The 22,952-nt window shown below is 42.8% G+C and overlaps 1 protein-coding gene across 2 annotated transcripts in view; it reads left to right on the forward strand.

The window, feature by feature from the left end:
- ATXN10 (ataxin 10) overlaps nucleotides 1–22,952 on the forward strand; it is a 62,291-nt gene that overhangs the window by 36,762 nt on the left and 2,577 nt on the right. For both annotated transcript variants that reach the window (XM_027702539.1, XM_027702540.1), the window contains one exon: nucleotides 10,447–10,510. In XM_027702539.1, coding sequence (XP_027558340.1) covers nucleotides 10,447–10,510 — 64 coding nt within the window. The remainder of the gene's footprint in view (nucleotides 1–10,446; nucleotides 10,511–22,952) is intronic.

The following is a 22,952-nucleotide window of genomic DNA, read 5'->3' on the forward strand; positions in this document are numbered from 1 at the left end:
GGTAAGTTCCCTTGAAGCTGCTTCTATCTAACTTGTGTTCCCTTGCACATGGACATCACTCCTGTGGCGTTTTCCTGCCAGGTCTGTTCAGTTGTCTCAGCTCTGCCTGTTCCCCACAGCTCCAGTCATGAGGAGCTGATGCAATTTGAGAGGACATTCACTACTGCCAGTTGTTCTGGAACCTGTGATTTAAGTGGAGTATTTGGTGTTGTTTTTTAATTCCAGCTCTGGAATTGTGCAGTTTCACAAGCACCTCACCATTTAGTGCCTTTAGAGTTGGTAGCTGCTGAGAAGGAAAAAACCAAACTTACAGGTGGTTTTGTGAATTTGAGACTAAAAATGTCATTTTTAGTTCCCCTACAATAGATCAACCTGGTGGCAGGTGATGGGGGTTCTGATTCAAGGCTTTTTCTCCTCTCACCTCCTGACCCAGTGTTACTGTCATCCTGCTCCTGCAGGCTGGGCTGCAAAAGTGTCGACCTGCCCCTTTGAAAATCAACTTCAAACAAAACACTGCTTGTTATTAAACTCCTGGAGAAGTTTTCAAAAAATCATCGAAAATAGTGACTCATAGAACTTCACATTTTTTAAAACCATTTCCAATTTTTAGGATTGCGTTTGTTTTGGTACAAATTTCACCTACTGGAATGTGCCCTCCAGCTCTGTTCCTATGAGATCTGTTTTTCTGTAATGGACTTGATAGGAAGAGCTGCTGTGCCTGGGTAGGTTTCCTTTAATGAAGTTTGAATAACATGCATATACTTAAGGTAGAGTAATGAAACTGTCTTGAAACAAGAACTCTTTCTAGTTTTCAGTTAGAACCTACAGTCTTGACTTTCATAGGCATAGGCCTGTAATCAAATGAATGATCTATTGCAAGAAAAGAAATAACAGAAAACCAAAACAGAACACTTAAAATTTTATAAACAATTGGCTTAGTGCTTGAGTGTGTATATGTACATGCTTCCTTTTGCACAGTAGTATTTTCGGGTAAATTGACCACAGCAAAGGATACATTTATTATGGTGTTCTAAAAACCATGTGAACAACACCTTTACAAATTTAAAAACTTAGAATTTTGTTCATCATGGATATATGAGTTCAGCCAGAAGCTGGCAATTTTTCCTTTCATAGTACCTGCAGTTGTTATTACCAGACTACAAGACATTTAGAGACAAATGCTCAGAAAACCCTCTGGTAACTGTAATTTAGAGGTAAATTAAGAAACTGCTTTGCAATCTCCTTATGTACAGAATCATGTATCATCTCGCTCAGTAGCCTGAGGCATCAGCAGCTTTCAGCATGAAATTTAGTGCATACCTGAGTTACTGTATATCATGCATAGTGAATATATGGCTTTTATAGACATATAAATCACAACATCGGGAGCCTTGTTTTCCAAATGTAAAGTTGATCTTAATCTCAACAAGGTGGCTAAATTTATCTTAATAAGAGAATCTGATCCTGTGCAAAGGTTATGCTTGGTGAATCATTAGAAGAAAATGTGTGTTCTCAGAGTTTCAGGTAAATGCAGAGAATAATTGCTCAACTTTCTGTAAGTCTGGGTTGTCAGCAAAGAAGCACTGTCAGTGCCACAGGAGGGCTGGGCCAGTGCAGGGGTTTATTATGCTCTCATGTGTTGCTGTGGCTGTAGATAAGGGCTGAAAGGGGGCAGGTACTGAATTATTGTACTGCTGTAACCCAGACTATCATTTGGCTGATTTCTGAATCCCTTTGTGCTGTGGCAGTGTGGGACTTACCACAAGTATAATGGAAATGTAATGAGAACTTTATGCCACCAGAATCACGTTTTGTAATGATGGTCAGTGGGAAAACTCTCTAGCAGTTATTTTTGTCTGCAGGTCCATTAGCAAAAGGGGTGGAAGGTGTCAAAAATGCTGAGCAGTCATTAAAAGATCAGCATTCAGATTTCTTTTGCAGTTAAAAAGCAAACATTGCTACTGGCAAAACCCTGGAATCATTGAGGGTTTGATCCTGTTTGTATAAAAGCTGTAAAGAAGACACCAAAGCAAAGTGAAAACTTTTCTGCTCTGCCATGTGAGGAACATGAAATACTTGAATAGCATGCATGCACAGGGATTTCCTCCACTTCTTTAGCTGAGCTGGTCAGCAAATCACAGAATATCAGGATGGTTTGGGTGGGAAGGGGCTTTACAGGAATTATTTAGACCAGGATTGATGTTTTTATGGGATTATAAAATAAAAAGAAAGCCAGTGAATTACATTTGCAAAATAAAAGAAAGTGTTGTTGCTTTGTTTGTATTTGAAATAGTGTTCTGTTTTGGATGAAGAATGCTCTGTGACTTGGAGGTGTCATGAAGGAAGAAGTTCCTGGGAGGGAGACAGGGATCAGTCTCAGTAGAACAGTGCATGTCTAAAGCTTCTTCAGCTTGAGACTCCCTTTGCACCTGCACTGGCCTCCTCTGGACCCATCCCTAGCAAAGTGAGACCACATCTGTTAGTCCTGAAACAAAACACTTGTGGTAATTGCAGGATTTGGGATGGGTTTGGTTTTTCCCTTTCCAAAGGCCCATAGTTGTGTTATTTGCATGTGTCTCAGAAGAGGTGACATTTCCTACAAAGCAGTGTGAGGCTGGCACTGCTCAGGGTGGCAGGTTATTTACTGCAGGACTGGGGGCTTCTGTGGCTTCCCCAACTACTCTGATTTCAAATACAAGCAGCACACAGCACTGAACTGCTGGCTTCAGTAACCAGCTGGGTCCTGCAGTCTCCCATTTACCATTTCTGCATGATAAAGGCATTTTGCAGTCTTTTCCTGGAACACTTGGCTTTACTATGCTTTAACCTACTGAAAAATTGAATTATCCTGAGGGCTGGTTTTGTACTGAACGTGTAACAGAGTGCACGTCCTGTACACATGTACTAGAAAATTAATGGTTTGTTCTTTGACCTGTCACTAAAATCTTGGAAGTGCTGCCTGCAAGACACTGTGGAAGCAGAGAATTGGGAATGCCATTGATGGATGTCTGTGTGCTGTTTCCAGTCTTCTAACCTACAAACTGTCTCCTTTTCTTCTTTCCTCCCATCCTGCCTGGGCTGTGAAGACTGGGGTGATATAAACATACTACATAACTTATTCTTTACAGCTCCTTAAAAGAATTTATCACTGCTAAAGTCCTTTCACAATTGCAGTGGGAAACTCGGAGGAAATACGGGAAACTGCCCCCACTTGGGTGGCTGTGTGACTTTGCTCTCAGGCTGGGCTGTCAGTGATTCAGTGTGCTGGGTCATGTCTTTATTTATTTCATTTCACCATGAAGTGCAGCAATCCCTGGCACAAAGCACTTGCACGTTTTGAAATCATCCTCGTTATTGTCACACACATTGTTTTCATCATTTGAGCATTTGCTGCAAAGGAAATCATATGTCTGACATTGATTTCTTTTTTATTTTTTTTTTAAATCCTTGTTTCAAAGTGAAATGAAATGGGAGGGTTAAGTAATGCTGGACACAACAAAAGTCATCATTAGAGAGTGGAACATCTGACTGGCATTTATTTGTCCTTGCTGAATTTGGAGATTTCCAAGTAAGAGTTGTACTCCTTGGTGCTGGGAGTGGAAGCAGTTTTGGAGTACAGCAGTGATGTGTGAGAGTGATGACACGTGTGGCCTCTGTAGGGGTGTTCATCCAAACAGAGTGTGAGTTTGGAATGCTTTTCCTCCTTTTCCATTTCAGCTCTCTCCAAGCCGTAAGCAGCCAGCAGTTTTCAGGGATTTCAGCTGGACTGTGTTTCAGGAGCAGCAAGGCAGGTGTGTGCAGGAGAATGGAGTAAGTCCCAAAGCTGGCAAGAGAAACAGAGCAAAGAGTCTGACAGAGTCACAAGGCTGTGGTGCTGATTTTTGGCTCTGATTGTCTGTGGGACACTAATGAGGAAACCTTCAACAGAAACATTCTGTGGTGATGCAGTCTTCTGTCAGTGTCAGTGATTTTCAGAATGGGGATATTTTACTGGAGTGCCTGGAATGTTGTTCCAGAAGAAAAGCTATCCTGATGTAATAGAAAATGTGAAACTGAAAAAAAAAACAAAACAAGAAACCCCAAACAAAACAAAAACACCCACCCAAAAATCACAACCCAGTGCATGCAACCAACAAAACAAAGTCCCTCATTTTAATTGAGAGATTCATAAAATGCATTCTAAAGCTTGACATGGAAGACAAAAAGACCATACCCACCAAAACAGTGGCAACTTGCCAGAATGATTGGGAACTTCCTATTACAATGGTTATTACTGTGGCTGAAAGGAATTGTGTGACTTAGTCAACCTCTATCCCTGTGTTTTTTTCAGAACTGTGAAGTAATTTTAAGTCTTCAGTTCTCTCTGCTTTGGAACCAAATACAGTTTTGGAATTTTAATGCTCTTGTGTGCGTTGTGTTTAGTCATGTAGCTAATTTTTACACTTAATTTCCTTTAACTTTCTTTTTGTTCTGATGAAATAAGAAAATTAAGAGAACCTCTTTTATAGCAGTGATTGGAAATCCTTGAACTAGGGTTGTCTGATTATTGGCTTTGGTGGGCTGAGAATGGGAGAGTGAGTGTCTGGAAGAACCGAAATGTGTGCTGTGGTGTTGATGCAGATTTGTACCAGCTCAGCTGATTTGAAGTGCAGGATTTCATCCTGGATGATGCTCAGCACCCTTGTTCTCTCTCACTGCAAGTCTGGTGTGTCTCCAGCAACATCAGTGTTGTGCTGGACCTGCCTTTATCCAAGTCAGGTCACAGATCTAAACCTAAACAGAGGGAAGGTCCTGCTCCTCATGGCAGCATCTCTTTGTTACTGAAGAGTGGCTTCTGGTTCAGGAACTGTCCAAGGCAGTGAGGAAAGTGGGATTGTTTAAAACACAAAAGTTCCACTTGTGTTACTGTCTCTTGTGGGGAACCTATTCTCCATTCCCAAGTGTTTATATTATCATCTCAATGGCTGGAAAATCCTGTGTTTTGCTCTTGGAAAGACCAGTGGAAAAAACTATTCAGCAGCTGAGGTGGCTTGTTAGCCTGTCCTGGTAGCTGGACAATCCAGTGTCTGCTTGTTTTGGCTCCAGCCTGATGGTGTGCTTGGTACCTTCATCTTCCCTTCCCCTTCTGTAGGGCCAAAACCCTCATCTTCTAAACTACCTCTCTGCAGAGAGTTTCAGAACATCACAAAGGTATCCCATGTTCAGATTCTAAGATTTTTTTTTTATTTTTACTTTTTTATTCTAAGGATTGCCTCTTGTGGGAGAGTTGAAATAAACCACATGTCTCCTCTGGGAAATAATACTGAAAGAGGGAGAATATATTTGAAATTATTGGAGCAAGAGCAGCAGGTTTTGTTGCCGTGATGTCTGAATTTCAGCCATTGAAATGTTCAGTACCTGCTTACCTGGGCAGTGCAGAGGTGGAGGATTGTTCTGGGGACTCGACCTTGACTGAAGGGGACATAAAGGACTCTCTTGGCTCCCAAAGTCGTTCCCACTGGTGCAAGGAGCTCTCAGACCAGCTAAGCAAGTCTGCTGTGATGTCCTGGAGAAGGGAGCCTCTGTCCACAAGTATTTCAGTGGATCTGCAGGATGTGGTGAACTCCTATAATAGACCGATGGCCGCAGCTGCCTCTGCTCTAAGCCAAAGTGCCCGGAGCCTGCAGTGGGCCCAGGAATCCATTGGCACCAAAGGATTGAAGGGTTCTTTAGTCTTTGTGAGTAGAATCTCCCGTGTACCTCCTGTCACTTCTGCTGCTTGGAAAAACAAACAAAAAAGCCCAAACCCAGGACTCGGAAATGAAAAAAACGAAATAAGTTTTTCGGTACCATCATAGGTGTGGAGGAGCTGTTTGGGAACCTGATCAGTTGGTACACTCGTGCTTCTGTTAAGCTGCTCTGTTACTCACACTGAGTGCTGGATTCTGCTCAGATGTCTAATCACTAATTAATTACCTATTTGTTGAACAGGTTGTGGAGGAAAATAGACTGGTGTTGGTCAGCCTGGTTGGTGTCCGGATCTGAGGGACGTATTTACAATACATTGTCACTATGTAGTCATCATGTGGTACGTTCAGGTGGTACTCCATTAAAAGGCTTAAAAGGATCTGTAATGATGACCAAAGATTGGCAACAAATCCCCAAATGTATATGTCACTGGATTCCTTTCCTTGGGCATAATTCAGTCTGGCGTGATTGTCTGACTAAGAAAGTCATGCAGACTTATGAGACAGAAGGGATTGGAAGGGTCATAACCTGCCCTGCCCAGGGCAGGACCAGGTGGAGTGTTGATGGTTAAGGTTCGTCAGGGGGGTTGTGGAGACCTGTCTGCTCCAGGAGCCTGGGACTTGTGTTTCAGTGTGTTACACTGCTCTGTGCATTCACCAGTTTAATCTGTCTGAGGGATGCAGGGATCAGAATTGTTTTTAGACTCCTACTTTTAGCCTCGTGAGAATCAGCAGCCAAAGAGGTGCTCCTGGGAGGGGAGGTTGTGCAGTGGCAGTGTGAGCCCAGATGCATGTGGACTAAGGCTGAGTTTGGTATCTGCTCAGCACAGCTGTACATGTGGACCAGGTGCTGCTGCTGGGTGGGCTTTGGTGCTTTCAGCTGTGTGACACAACTGGGAGCACTGCAAACAGCGAAGGAAGGAGCCAAGTCCATAAAAATGGGAAGTTTGCCTGTTTTGTTGCTCCCAGAAACCTTTTAAGTTCCATAATGTGAATTGAAATTGAATACTGTGGAGCTAAACATGATTGGAGACAGACTTTTTGTCTGGTAGGAAACTGGTGATGTGTAATGAATGTTGTATCTGGAGGTTTTCCATGTGAATGGTTCCTGCTTGTTCCTGGGTTTTGACTCATTTCTAGAGTACGTTTCCTGCCCCAGACCTCTTTTAACCTAGAGATTTGTATTTCTGTTTTTCAGTGATTATCAGTGATGATTAAAGAGAGGAGCAAGTGTTAGCATGGGATGGATACTCAAACTCTGGTTCTCTTCTATTTCTGAGAGTGCATTTCCTTTTGCTTATCTGTAGTTTGGCCAAACTCAACTTATAAGAAATAGGAGTGTTTCTGTACCTGAAACAAAGACCTTTCTCATTCTGCTTTCTGTGTCAATTGAAGGCTGAAAATCCGTCACATTCTGGTGGGAGAGCAGTTCATGTTGTAGCTGTTATCTGAAGGCATGAGTGTTCTTTTTGCTGAATAGCACTCTTAGTTGACTAGGTGGTATTTCCAGTTCCTGAAGTGTTAATTATTCTGTGGAAATATTTTTTTTTTTTGCTGGATTATTTTTATTTGTCCTCTTTCTGTCGGTGCAGTTGCTGGACCTGGAGACTCTGGCTGCATTTTACCAGATGCAGGCAGATCCATCAACAAGCACTGTTGTGCTTGGAGAATTTACCTTCTTCCCCCTGACCTCGGCGCTGTTGCTGCTAGAAGGAAAGATTCAGTAAATAGGCTACAGTTAATTTATGCTTTTTCTGGGCTCTCCTGTGAATGATTGTGTTAATGATAATGGATTCAATGAGCTTTTGTAACACAGACCAGTGTGAGCAGTTCTGTTTATGAGACAGACACCGGAACAGTGCTATTCCTTAGTTACTGTCCATACTTTCTCCCCAAACCTGGATGGATTACAGCTAGTTTCACACCAGCACTATGTGTTTTTTTCCACTGGATGCTTTCACACCACATTTAAAGTAAGATTTGAGTGTTGTGCAATACTGACTCCTTCCCTGAGCCCTGCAGAAGGTCCCCTGCCTTGCTCTGCACTGGGCATTTCACAGACAATTCTCTTCAGAGCAAAAACTCTAAGGCAAATAACCAGTGGGAAGAATTTCCTGAGCCCTTTGAACTGGGCAGTGCAGTTCCCATGGTTGAGATGTAGGACGGTTTCCTGATGTTTACAAAGTTCTGTGGTGTGGGAGGTTACAGGGAGATCAGAGTGAGAAGATGTGAGGGGCTCTCAGCAGTGCAGAGGGACCCCTGGGTGGGACGGTGATTCCTCCCTCGGACTGTCTGTGGCACTCTCGCTGCAGAAATGGCTCTGCTCCCTGCACAGCAACTGCTGAACTGGCTCACACTGCAGCCAGCTCATTACTGAACACAGGCACACATTTCAGGGGGCCATCAAATACCCTTTCAGTGGGTCACTGCTGGTTCAGGAACAGCTGGCACGAACTGGAGCTTTTCTAGCGCTGGTTGCTCACGGTTTGGTCTCTTCATCCCACGAGTCAGAGGAGTACACAGTAAGGGTTTTTTCCCTGCTTCATCTCCCTGAGCAGGAAGTCACAGGTGACACACTACAGCTGTTAACATGGTGACAGAAGCTGTGCCGAACTCGGGCAAATGATATGTCCAGTGTAATTATGAGATATTCAAGAGTCTCTCAAGTCAAGAGACTCCAAGGGTGGGTGTGAGGCAGAGGTAGTTGGCATGAAGGTATCACTAAGGCTGTGGATTGCTGCTGCTGTTCCCACTTAACTTTGAAGGAATCTCATCATACTCCCACAGCAACTTCTAGAAGCGCGTGTGGATCTTAATTAAAATTTTGCTTTCCCCAAATACTTACTTTGTTAACCAAACGTCTGGGAGCAGATTCTTGCATGGTTTGTTTCAGTTGACAGCACTTAATCCCGATTAATTTGTGCTGTTCAGGGTTTCCCTGGTGGCCAATAAAAGGTACCATTGAGGGCACGTCAGGGTTTGGCTGCAGCCGAACATCAAAGCACCAGCATTTCCCCAGCACGTGCAAGTCTGTGTGACTGGGGGGTCACTGCTGGCTCAGGCTTTGAAGTGTGATATCATACACGGCCTCTGGAGGAGACACAAACATTTTGTGGCTATTTTTAAGCCCGTGTTATTAACTGTGTTTGGTGTAGGTAGAGCTGTGCGTGTCGGCACAGATGTGGAAGTTGGGGTTTAAGACCTGGCCGTGCTCTTGGCTTTTCATACGTGTCAGGCTTGCCTGGCTGTGTGTCCTGTCTGTCACTGTTGCTTTCTCATGTTATTATAGCTTGAGACTCTGCAGTAAGATTATCTGAGAAGAAACTTCTAAGAGGGGTGTGCTCAGATTGGTCTGTGAATTCAGTTTTTCTGGTCCATTGGCTGTCGGGGATATCACCTCTAAATCTCCTCCTACTTGACTTACTTGTCTTATCACAGAACTTGCATTTCACAAAACTGATGATCCTGCAGTGTAAACTTTGGGATTTACTGTTTTCCTTGGTACACAAAAATGCATCTTGCCTGGGACAAAAAAGATGGGAGAGAGAATCCCATCATCAAGCCGTGGCCTAAATTCTGTTTAAATTCCTTTGCCTGGCAGTTCTTGGTTTGAGACTAAATTTTAAGGAATTAAAGAACTTAAGATTTGGACAAATATAATTTGGCTATCACAGAATGGTTGAGTTTGGAAGGGGCTTCTGGAGGAACCTCTTGTCCAACCCCCTGCTTCAATGCAGGTCAGGTTGCCCAGGACCATGTGCAGGTGCCTTAAAGCATATAAATAAAATATGGGTATAAGAATATAAACAATTAATCCTCATCCTCTCAAGGTTTTTTAAAACTACTTTTGAAATATATTTAAAAAGCTCCTATGTCTTAAGAAGGTATTTTCAAGGTTGAAGTTTTGCAGCTGGTTTAGAGCAGGATTTCATTTAAGTACATAGAACTTTGGAAAGCTGTAACTGTGCATGCATGATGTTACAGTGTACCTTAGAAATCTACACAAATCTCCTAGGAAATATACTTCCCTTAAGATAATCCTGCTCCATATTTATTGTTACCATCAGCTCATCCCAAGTTCTGGGTAGTGTGTGTGTGTTAGGGTTATACATTGTTATCTCACACACACACACACGGATCAGTGCAATTTGTGAATTCCCCTGTGTGGGGTATGGTCAGGAAACAAAAAGTGCCAGTTCTCATCTTTGCTGGTTTGCTAATAACATGAAGAACACCTTCTCAGAGGAGAAATGTCAGTGGTTCTTACTTGATATCAAGAGTCTGTGCTTGTGCACGTACAGGTAACACGTTGTTTCTGAAGGTACAGGAGACGTGGCTTCCTGTGAACTTGTGTATGTGGGGAGATGGATTTTTCAACTTCTTTTTGCCCCTGTTTTTCCACTCAGCAGTTTTTCCTGGTTCTTCCCTCTGGAAGCAAGCACGAGCTGTCAATGAGCATGGCTTGTCTGCCTCCATGTGAGAAGCCCCACAGAAAATACCTCAGTCAAACACAGGCTAAATGAAGGCAGATTGTGAAATCAATGTCTGCTTGTGTTACTGTTTTCTGATACTCACTGCTGACACCAGATTTGCTCTGTAATGCATGGTAGCTTGTTTTTGATTAAACAAACATCCCTGTTACCTTTTTACATATTTCTTGCATGAAACATCATTTGTGTTGTTGAGACATCTGTTAAATTAAACTTCTGTTTTTATTCAGGTGTATGAGTTGGATGGCATCCCCTTGATTCTGGACAACTGCAGCATTGATGACAACAATCCCTGTATCCTTTACAAAAGAGTTCTGGTTTTTGAGTTGGGTTTCACAGATGGATGCCAGCACTGCTTTCACTGGGTGCCCAAGTGTGACTGGCCTCAGGACTTTCTAGGCTGTGTTTAAATGGTTCAGAAGTGAGCAAAGGCACAAATAGGCTTTCATGAGCTGGATTCTAAGTAAGTTGAATTGTGGTTATATTCTGTTTCCTAAAATAATAAATATTGCTGGTTTGCAAATGTCAGCTCAGAGAGCCAGCTGTGACAGGAATCTGAATTCAGGCTCTGACTGTGGTGTCAGATCTTGGAGCCTTTGCTTCCACTGAAGCTTCTGTTCAGGAGACTGAAACAGTACCCCATCAATTCTCTGCACTTAATAAATGGGGTTGGGGAGGTTATTCTAAGCACAGAGTCAAGGCTAACAAGCTGTTGTAAGAACATGTATAATTGAGAAAATCAATGGTGCTAATTACTGAAATGTTGGGGAGATTTTAATATAAATGGTATCGTGCTTCATATTATCTTCTTCCTGAGTTTTAAGAGCAGAGACTTTCCAAGACAGATTGCTGTTAGAGAGGAATAACTTTACGTTGAAGAGAAGCAGTTGTTAAGCAGCGTTTCCCATCTCTTCAAGCACCACCCAGTCACCCTGCCAAGTGTGTTCAGTCAGGGATTTTCTGCCATCTGATCATTAGCTCTGTCTAAGTTTCTGGTAAGTGTATCTGGAAAGCAAATGCTTTTCCTGTGTAGAGTCATGTCACCTTTCTTATACTGAACACATGAAACAGGGTTTCGAAATTAATTGATAAGAAAAAGGTCACTTTCTAACAAGTATCAAGAAAACCCACACAAAAAAAGATGTGAAAATGGTACATATTCTCTCAGTTGTGTGCTGTGGAGCATCATCTACATATAAATATGTCTTGAAATAACATAGATGGCAGCACAAGCTGAGTGGAGGAGCAAGGAGTGTTAAGTATCCTCTGAGTTACTCACTTTATTGCTTTATGTGCACAGGTTTTACATTCCTCACTGTTCCTGCACCTGGAGACCTGGTAGTGTGGCTCTGGACAGGGCACTGAGGAGCAGAGATGTACTTCCATGGGGCCATTCAGGGAAGGGGCACTGCTGGATGAGGTGTGAAGGGCAGGGAAAGTTCCCTTTCCCTAAGCAGAAGAGCAGCCCTGAGAAAACCTGGTAGGGAGCTTTGGTCCCAAGTGACTTCTTTGCTGGAAAGCACAGCTGTGCAACCACCTCTAGCATGTCTTTCTAGGATTAATCCTTCATTTTAGCTGTTAGTAAAAGAGGATAAAGTTGGAGGCCTTCAAAGGCTAGAGTTCTAATTTACGATCTTGAATGAAATGAAAATAAAATACCCTGGGAGACTTTACTGCATTTTGAGCAATGTGGGACTGCTTACACCTTTTGATACAGGCTGACGTTTTATGGCTGCACCATAAACTTCTTACCAGAGGATAAAACTTTGTTTACTTGGTTTTTTAAAGACATCATAACACCTCCTAATGTGAGCTTTCACCACTGATCCGTGGCAGGGAGTGCAGCGGGCTATGGGTGAGTGAGCAGCACGTGGGCAGAGGGGGCCTGGCCTGCTGTGCCCGGGTGGAACTTCCTGGGCATCAGTTCCTGCCCCTTCCTTTTGTGCCATTGCTGGGCCCCCTGAGCAGAGCCTGGTCCAGCCTCTGCCCCCTCCCTGCCTCCAAATTACAGGTACAAAATTTTATGAAGAAAAAAATGTAACTTCAGTGGTAAAAACTATAGGATTTTTTTTCCTGGATGAAAAAAAATAGTTTCCCTAAAGTATGCAGTTCATCAGGAGAAGCTGGACTGCCATGTTAGATGTTAAAGAGCTCTTTATTACTTTTGAGAGGAAAAATTCTTTGAGTCTTATTGTTTGTAGCATATGGAAGAATGCTGCAGGAGGAAATGGGTCTGCTCTTATCCTAAAATAAATTCCTTTGTAAACCTGTCATTACCTTAAAATTGCGTGCTGTGAGATCCTGAACAGTTCTGCAGCATTCATGGAACTACCAGGGAGTTTGTAGCTTACAAAGTTCAACTGACATGTTTGCATTGCTCCAAATAATTGTTTAAATTCATCTTTCAGTGCCCAGTTTGGGAGAACTGTTACCTTGTCTAATTACATCTCAGGCTTGTAACCTTTACATTTATCGTAACAAGGAGTATTTTTTCCTTCAGGATATTTGATGAGTACAAGCCAACAGAGCACCACCCTCATTGGTAGCAGACACCAACATGATTATGGACAGTTAAGAACAAATTTGCTGTACCTCTGTAATTATTCAAATTGGTGTTTTAAATTTGCAGCTACTGCAGCTTTGTGTGTTTCCAAGTAAATTCAGTGGAGAAGTGCTGAAAGATGCCAGATTTTCAACCATGAGCTGTTGGGCTTTTAGCACAGGGGAAAAGGTAAGCAGAGTGAGACTGGGGTTCACTGAGGACCTGGGAGCCTGAGGAGTTAAACTTCAGAGGAGATTGAATATCACTTCTTCTGTACCCTTTAAGTCTTCTGTCTGGGACTGGCTGCACCCTAATCATAACTGTCCCTCTGTATTTAATAGCAGTCAGGCTGTTTCAAAATGCAAGTGGAATAGTTTGCCTTTAGATTAGAGAGAGGTTCTTTTATGAGCTATATATTTTAGTTCTGAAAATTCAGTTTCTTGTTCTGCGTCTGAAAAGTTGGAAACGTTTTGCTTTACCTTCGTAACCTGTGTTTAAGAACAAAGAAATTAAACGTGCCACGGAGTAGCAGAGTGGGTTGGAGATGCCTGTCTGGGTAATACCAATAAAAAATTTACTCCAAATCCTGCTTTTCAGGTTATTTGAAGAAAATATATCCTGCTGTGAGGATATATGTTTCTATATATGTTTGTGTGTGTGTATACACACATATATGTTATATATACAAGTAAACACCTAGCTAGCTATGTTTTAGGAGTAAGAATTTTCAGCATTTGTGAAAGGAAAACCTGTGGTTGCTGTGAACATCCATACACAGATCCCTTAGTTTAAATGAAGGATGAAAATGTAGAAAATGTAAGATAATTTTCAGATGCTCCTTCCCAAAGCTGCTTCTATTATATTCAGTCTGAAAGTCATCTGAGAGGTAGATTGAAAATACTTCTGACTTGATGGCAGCAGCAAGTATAATTGTGGTTCATGAAACTGGCTGAAGCTGGAGGAAATCAAGTTGCTCTGGTCTACAACAATGGCAGTTTGTTTTTGGGAGATGCCAGCAAGGACTTTTGGGGGAGCTGACAGACATTTTATTTCTGAGTTACAGAGTGCAACCTAAACCAGGCCACATGCTGTAAAAAAGCCTGGCCGCTGAATGGAGAGCAAAAATAGGAGTGTGAGTGGAGTTTGTAGAGTGAACCATCAGAGAGCTGAGCATTTTCACGTACATGTGGCTGTCCCATGAGCGTTGCCAAAAAATACAGCATAATGTCACATCAGTAGTGGTTGCCTTTCTTTGGAAAGCTCCCTTCAGGCACTGCCAGTGCATTAAGTAGCTGGATGTGACCTATTTGGTTCTGTACTTTCACAAGCATAGATGAAATCATGTTATTGGGTGGATATGGATCTGTAAAGGACCCAGGGTACTGATGAGAGCAGCAATGAACTCCTCGTGCCCAGTCAAGTTTTGCCCACCTGGAGGATCTTTGGGGTCTCTTCCAACCCAGGCTGTTGTGTGGTTCTGTGGAATTCCCCTTCTCCTTGTCACTTTGCCACTTGCTTTGCTGCACAAGTGAGTTTGAAATAAGTAAGTTTAAAATCTACCTGGGCCAAAGGGAAGTATATTCCTTGGTAGAGGGCTTCAACTTTGCATTTTTTCTGCTTGCTGCTGCTACTCTTATCCTTGGATGACACAGAGCACTACCAGCATCTTACTTTCCATCAGCCAGTACTGAGTGTGTCCCTGGGACTTTAACAGCCACAGCAGACAGCAAGTTTTTAGGTGGTCAGCAGTGGAGGGATGGGACTTGTCAGCACAGGTTAAGAGCATAAATCTGTTTGCTCATAGTGCCAAAGGTGAAGCAAATATCAGCTGAGTGGAAGCCAACACAGGTTGCCCAGAGAAGCTGTGGCTGCCCCAGCCCTGCAAGTGCCCAAGGCCAGGTTGGACGGGGCTTGGAGCAACCTGGGACAGTGGAAGGTGTCCCTGCCCATGGCAGGGGGTTGGAAGCAGATGATCTTTAAGGTCCCTTCCAACTCAAACCAGTTTGTGATTCTATTCTGTGATTCTTCTGCAGATGGAACTAGGAGAGCAAGAAGAAGTCACTTATTGCCGTGCTCCAGTTCAGACTAATTGTGAACTGCTGTGTGCTGAGGATTCATCTTGAGAGAGAGTGGAGGATCCCTGCTCTGGGCACGAGCACAAAGCTGAGCTGCCTGTGAGTGTAACTGTGAGGGCCAGAGAAGAGGTGGTCAGAGGAGAAGCTGGAGCAGGTACAGGGGTGGTTCTTCATTGAGCAGGAACAGGCTGAGAGGGGCTCATTTCTTTCACCTGACTCAGCAGATCAGATCCTGTCCTCTTCCTGCAGGTTGCTGGGAATTCTTTGGAGCTGTATCTTGTTAGAGACAGTGGATCCCAGGGGCCTGTGTGGCTCAGAAGGGAATCCCCCAGGGTTGTATCAGAGTGGGGCTTTTTGGGCTGCAGTGATGGGCCAATTTCTTCAGTGATTCCCAAGAGGCTTCAAGCTTTGTGTTATTTCTGCTGGTGAAAGGGGACAACCCCAGCTATTCCCAAGCTCTGCACTTGGCTGTGGTAGGGAGGGTGACCTGTCTGTTGCTGTAACTGTGTGACAGGGTGATTTTGGCACTCTTGAAAGAAGCATTGCAGGTTATCCAGTTTTGTTCTTACAGCAGTGATAATGGACCAAAGGGGTCTGGGTTCCACTCCAGGTAGGATTTTTCAGTATATTATCTGAAATGTTCTCAGTGGGATTATTACAAAGCTCCAAAAGGGGGAGGATCTGGGCACATGCTCCCTGCTGGAAGGGGCACAGGAGGCATTTGTGTAACCTAATCTTGCTTTAAATCACACTGGGCATTTGCTGCACATCCCAAGAGATGTGGGATAACACAACTTCCATGTCTTAGACCACTGTTTATCTTTTCTTGATGCTGCAAACTCTTCAGGGCAAAACTGGGTGAAAGGTGAAGAACCATTCAAAAAACTTATTGCATTAATTAAATATTAAGCATAATATTTAGTAGATCTAAATTCTGACTCAAAGACTGCACTTCTGAAGTATTTATTGCCAGAAACTTCATCTTAGAATGAAAACAAAAATGTGGAGATTTCTTGTGAGAGGTTCCACATCTACTAACGCTGTCAGTAATCCCAACTGTTCCCCAGGAACAACTTTTTTCCTGTCAAATGCAACATTCTCCTCATATGAGAAAGACTTGGGACCACAAAAGGAATGCAGTGTGCAGTACAGAAAAAGATACTCCAAGAAATTAAAGCATTTTGCCCTTTTTTGTCTTCCAGAAATGACCACAGATTACACTTTGTGTTTGGACATGTACAATTCCTAACAGTATATTTCAGGTTGCAGGTTCTATAATTTCTAAAATTCATTTTTTTAGAGCAGCTGCAGGATGATTAAAATACTGAAAATACTGTAAAAAAATATTGAAATTCAGGGGTTTGGGTGGGAAGGTGTTGGTGGTATTATTAATTTCCTTGAGAATTTATAAAATCCTGAAGCAGATTTGCAGAGATGTGAATATGAATCTGTTCTTTAGCATCTCATTCCTGCCCAGGAATGAGTTGTGACCCAGGAATGCTGAGTGACAACAGCCGTCCTTAAGAAGCGTGTGATGTTCAGGGTCCCTCTGAGAGCTGGAGGAAGTGTAACAGAGCTGTACAGAATGCAAGAAGGCTCTTTCAAATGTTACATTCTAATATTTCTAATCCCCTGAGAGGGGTAATCTCTGTAGGCACCAACTCATGCATGTAAAAGTGAGGAATTAAAGTTAATAACTCTATTTCTAAACCAAATATTGTCATATTTGTCCTCTGCCCTAATCCTCTTGGTGGACTTAAATCCATGACAGGCTTCAATTCTTGAAAGAAAGCAGATCTTTAGTTACCAGGAGCACCCAAAAAAAAAAAAAAAAGAAAGAAATGAAGAAAATATATAATATTTCACTGCTTTTATAGCTCAAACAGCTTGCTTGATTTTTCTGTAGACTTTCTTTTGACAAATTCCCCTCTGGGCTGAGACAGAGCACTAGAAATTTGAGAGCCAAAGGTTTTGGGTTTTGTTTTTTTTTTTAAGTAAAGCTAGGAGTGGTTCAGAAATATTGTTGAGAATGGAATGCCTTCTACAACCACCTTATCATATTTCAGTCTGTCTTGACATTTTTTTCTTGTGCATACCTCCAAAGAACACTGGGATGTCATCTGGCCAGTGCTTTGCATAGTAGCTTTATTCTGACCTTTTCCTGTTGCCCCAATTTTGGTCCCTGCTATTGGAGCAGTTCTACCTTCAGCTGGTGAGTGCCTTGTCCTGTGTAGCTCCTTCCTGAGCCTGGAGTGATTTGCCCTCCCTGCCTCAGATCTTTGGTTAAACTGTTCTTTCCATTTCCAAATGGTTTCCCAAACCTCACCTTTCCTATCACTCAGGGTGTATTTGCAGTCCCTTCCACTGCCCTTGTGGGTTTGTTCCTGTCTCCTGGGGTGTGGAGATGTCCTGAAGGAGATGCAGCCCTTTCCTGAAATCCTAGATGGAATTGTGGCTATTGGCTATTTTGCTAAACACATACTTGGTTATAATTTAGTTGCATCTTTCAAAACACCCATTTATTTTAACCATTGTTATTTTTGGGTGCACACTGGGCATCAGTTGGTGTCTGTGAGGATGGAACTGGAGTTTCATTTACCTTCGTTGTTCTGATTGTTTGTCATAAAGTGACATTTGAGATGACCATAAGCAGCAGGGGGGGAGTTATTCAGAGACCCTGAATCAATAAAATACTCACGTATTTTGCTGAAAGATAAGCTGGCATATACAGATCCTTGTGGAATCTGTGTAAATGGATGAATCCCTAGAGATTATAAACAGAAAAAGAGCTTCAATCCAAATTGTGTCAGCTCAACTTGTCATCTACCTTAGAGTGGTAAGTTATAATTAGCTTTGCCACATGTCAGATATGAGCCAGGTTGGGTTTTTAAGTGTAGTGCCAAATTCTTGAAAGTATTATTTGACTTCTGTAATCTCCATGTTAAAGCATTTTAGAGAAGCTGGTTATTTCTCTATGCATGCATGTAAATGCACATGAATGTATTTCTGTGTGAAGGTGGAGCCTTTTTCTTTCCATGTCCCAGGACACTTAAAAGGACCACACCAGTGATATGCAATCAGTTTGTGGACTCAGATACCACCCCCATCCCCCTGTGCTTCATATCTCAATGTTTGTGGCAGGTTTTAATAGTAATTGGAGACATGAGTTTCAACTTCATGGAATTTTTGCATTTTTTTTCCCGTACCTGGGAAGAGAAGATAAGCTGAGGCACTTTTAGCAGTTAGGTAACAGCAACTGAAGGTTTTTCTTTATAACAGAACAGCCTCCTAACCCTGGTACCTTGCAGGGATAACAAACAGATTTAGTTGTCATGAACTCTTAAAATGGGATTAGTGTAAGAGAAGGGACTGTAAGAGCAGAATATTTTAACTGTGGAGCACTAACTTGAGATCGATCAAGAGTGTGATTATTTCTGTTTTAAAACCAGATGATTTATAGTTGCTCATAAATTATGGGTTTCTATTAAAAATGTAAGTCATAATTTTAAAAAAAATTGGCAGTCTAAGCAGCACAAATGAATGTGTCATATTCATGGTTTTAAGCTAGTATTACAAGTCTGAGTATAGGGCAAAGGAAAACAAACTAGAGGTTATGGCTTAATTTTTTTTGGAAGTTCTGTAAGTTTTGGCATAAGAGACATTATAATAAAAATAGCCTGACAGAGCTAAACATGTCCTATGGCTTTTGTAGCTCTGGAGTGCTTGACCCAGATTTTGTGTTTAAGTTCATAGCATGCTAAGGTGTTTTGGCACTGGGTTTTTCAGTCCCACAGAGCACGAAAGGCAGCACACAGAATATAGATTAAATGTTTAGCTGGCAGGCATTAGAGGCTAATAACAGTCTGGGTGTATAATAGTGCTCAGTGTGTCTTGTGTGAACTGTTAACCCAGATAGAGCAGTGATCTGGGGAGAACAGTCCCCATCTTGGTGCAGGTAAGAAAGGCCTCAGTACCCCGGAGTGCTGGAGCAATAAACACCATTTAATGACCCTGGGGGGCCCTTCAGCTGCACCTCACTGAGGGGAGGGAGTGGTTAAAGCCTTGGGGCTCAGAACCAGCCTCGTGCTTTGCTCTGGCTCTCAGGATTGGAAATGGCCCTGGGAGCACAGCTGGGAGTGAGAGGGCAACTGGATATTGTGAGCTGCTGGCTTTCACTTTTCCAGAATTACTCATAGCCAGGGGAGCAGGCAGCTGCCCTGCACCTGGAAGCAGACATACAGCACATCTGGGCAGAATGTTTTACCTAGCTCTGGTGCCTGTGCTTCAAAAGGGATGCTGAAAAATCCCAATGGAGGGAAGAGACACAAGAACTTTGCAAAGCTTGGAATATCTCCCTTGGTTTCTTTCTTTAGTTCATGCCAAAGATGCTTTATCAAGTGCCTTGGTTATGATGTGGGAATTATTTCTTTTAAATCTGTAATGAAAATCAATGTTTGGAAACAACTCTGAACAGATCTAAACCAGAAATAAATCCCAGGCTGTAATGAGTGAGAGATTTACCTCCTGGGACAGTTTATTTAGGGACACAGTGGTATCTCCCAGTCAACACTGAAGGTCCCTCAGAAAAAGGCAGGAAAATATCTTGTATGTGAAACAGAATTGACAGGCTTGATTTCCTGAGGGGCTGAGCTTTGCTCATCTGTGTTTGTGCAGAAGTGTTGGGCAAAAGAGGGCTAGTTGTCCATTTTGGTCTTAAAAGGATATTTGTTGGCCATGGACACTTAAATAGGTGAGCTCTGACTGCAAGTCACAGGTGAGATTTAACATTCCTATCTGCTGGTTATACAGAAGATAGAAGTCCCTGAATCCCACAGGGCACACTTGAAAAATGGATTCATCATTGCAGATGATGGGTAGGATGCTCAGAGACTGAGCTGAACACAAGTAGCCAGAAAGATGGTGCTTGTCTGCACGAGGAAGGCAGAGCTACTGGTGTGGGAGGTCAGTGAAGGCCTGGGGACTGGAAAAACTCTTTAATGTACAATTATTTTGTGCTACATCCCAAATCTCTGTTTGTGAAGCCCAGCCATGAATTTTGTGCTACAGATGTTTCCTGTTTTCTGTAGGCTGTGAATCACAGAGAGTGTTGCCTTTGTACTGAAGCTCTTCAGGTGACTTTGAAGTGAGTGGTTTACAGTGAGGGCAGGGAAGGACGGGGCAGGTGAGCAGAGGGAAGGAGGGAAGGCCAGGCTGCCCATGGCACACGGTCCGGTGAGGCTCTGCTGCCACGCTGTGGCGGGGATGGAGCCTTGTTGGGCACGGCATGGTCCAGCCCTCCCACCCATCCCTGGGACCAGGTGAGAGCTACCTGCAGCAGCAATGAACCTCTGCTTTCCCTTCCCCGTGTTACAGATCTTATCCCTAAAGAGTGTGGTTGGGAATAAAAGCCTGTCCCAGCATCCAGGGCACCTCTGTACCTTGGAGGCTTCTGGGTTAAATGAGTTCTGCTGTGTTGACTCTGCAAGAGCAGGGCAAGGAAGCAGTGACATTCCCAGTTCATACAGTACTGCCCATTTGTAGCTTCTGAAAGCTCACTCGGTCATCCAGAGTGTGGTGGCTGCAGTCAGAGGTGATTAAAAACTGCTCTGGAATAAAAGAAAATACAGGCAATTGGAATATTGTAGATTTTTTTTTTATTCTACCTTCTAGGCAGAGTATTTTAAGTTTGTATAGGCTGAATTCCTGAAGTTTTCTGATGCTGATAATTCAATGTGAGGTATAAATAGAGTCCAATGCATTAATTCTAAAAATATGAATTAGGCTCTTGAAAACAGGTAAGTAAATTAAGATAAAACCTTTCGTTCTTTACATTTTCTGTTACTACATTTTTGGTGATGTCTTAAGCCCGAGTAGACTTCACTTTAAAAGGTAGAGTGTCAGTGTAGAGTCGTGATAAAGATACAAGGAGTCAGTTATGTGCAGGAAAGATGTCTTCTGTCTTTATTTTCTCATCTGGCTTTAGCTGTGGGTTGCATAAACAGCCCATTTGAGGGTTCCAACCCATGGGAGTTGACTTTCTTAATAAGGTTTTGTACCTCCTCCTGTATTTGCTTAAAATGTAGTTGATATTTAAATAATAAAAATCCATTTTAAATGAGGTAATGGGATAGAACAAAGAATATCCTCTTTTTCTCATAAGACCTAATTACTCTTAAGGAAGAAAGTTCCTAAGTAGTGATTTAATTATGGAAAACCGACTGTAGTGCTGGAAATGGTCTAACTTAACAAAAAAAGTCTCTACACTGTGTAATAAATCAAACCCTCCACCAAGAATGTTGTATTTAGAGGTTGCTCAGTATTAATAACTATGAAGGGGACTTAGGAAAACAGATGTATCTATGTCATTCTCCTTGTCATCACTCTTCAGTATCCTGTATTAGTTCATAGTAATACTTAACTTCCAAAACTTGCCTTTTTCAAGCAATATGCTTCCAAGGTTCCTTGTGCATTGCTGTGCATTTACCTCGTCAGCCTCAAACCTCATCAATAACTTAGTCTGCTCTCTGCCATCCCTAGAATCCAGATTGCTTTGTGGGACAGTTTGTAGGGGTCCTGATTGCTGCACTGCGCTTGTCATGAATGTTCAGTCCCAGCTGGACTTGGTACAGTGCGAGTGAGAAGCTGGAATACTCTCTGAGCACTGGGCTGCACGTCCTGCTCCCCAGTGATGCACAGCCACGGGGGGTTGGTTAGGGACTCCTGGCAGGGCATGGGGGTACTTTCACACCCCATTAAACCTACAGACCAGTCACTGGGCTCCTGCCTTGACTCCAGTCTTGGACCACAATCCAAGGGAAAAGAAGCAGGAGAATTGTGAAAAGTTTCCTTTGCAGTCAGTGGCCAAACTTCCCCAGGATTTAGTGGTGTAGATTTTCGTGGCTTCCAGATAGTAACATTTCTCATCCCTTAGGGCTGATCTTCTCCACCTCTCTTCCTTTTTCTCTGTGTTCCCTCCTCCCTGACAGTTGAAGTTACAACCCAGAGCGGTGGAGATGATTTTAAATTTTAAATTGTGGAATGAAGCTGTTGCCCTGTCTTCCATACTTGTGTAGGTGGATTCAGTTTTGTTCTTGTTTGTATAGGTCAAAATAGCATAGGAATCCCATAGCACACACTACTGAAGGGTTTTGGAAGAGGGTTGCTATAAATGCACAGAAATGCTTGCTTTCAGTCCCTAAACAGATAGTCTGGTGATGAGGCTTCTGCAAAACGAAATTAATTGTTTTCTTCCTTTTGTATGCCCTCCTCCCTGTGACAGAATATCATCATCTTCACTTGTCTGTAATGTTAATTCATTTGAGAGTGCAATACACCCTGTTGGAAAAATCCAGACAAGTCTGTGCCATGAGATCTGCTGCATTTGCTGTGTTCCTTCTCTTTGGTGCAGTTTCACAACAAACAGGCTCATGCTCTTATTTGTAGTAACTATGGCAACTTTAGAAGCTCTCTTTCTAAAGCTGAGCATACAATAAAGTGCTTAAAGTGTTGGTAGGATTAGAGACTCTCGAATATGTTTAATTTTCTCCCTGTGTCTCTGTCTTTGGAGAGGAGCAAGAGGGTAATGTGAGTATTAGCTGGGGCCTGGCTTTAATCTCGCTGACACTCGGGTCTGCTCCGAGCCTCCCCCGGCAGGAACAAGGGGTCATGAATATTCATGGGGCGGGCACAATGGGCAACCTACACACAGAAAGGAGTTTGTGAAGGAGGGAAAATGTTATTGAAACCATTCTGCAGCTTCAGCTACAGTAGTCAATAATGATAAATGCCAGAATGGTGATAGAGTTCATAAGAGAATGGGGATGGCTGAGATATTATGTAAGCATGGATGGACCTGGTAATGGGGAAGCAGCGTTTGCTGGGGGGTTTAGCAGTGGGTTTGTGTTGAAGGACATAAGGTTGATGGTAACAGGATTATTCCCAAGGCTAATGCACACAGACATCTCTGCGAGTACTTTTGTGTCTGTGTGGCACTTGGTGAGACTGAGAACTGTCACTCTGAAAATTGCTGTTATTCTTGTGGGAGGTTTTCTTTTCTGTCAGTGCTGTGTTTTACACAGAGCTGTATTTTAGGAGCACAACAAGAAAGATCTGCTCCTCA

Source organism: Neopelma chrysocephalum, unplaced genomic scaffold (assembly GCF_003984885.1).
Source record: "Neopelma chrysocephalum unplaced genomic scaffold, ASM398488v2 Primary Assembly neopelma1_188, whole genome shotgun sequence".
Classification (NCBI taxonomy): domain Eukaryota; kingdom Metazoa; phylum Chordata; class Aves; order Passeriformes; family Pipridae; genus Neopelma; species Neopelma chrysocephalum.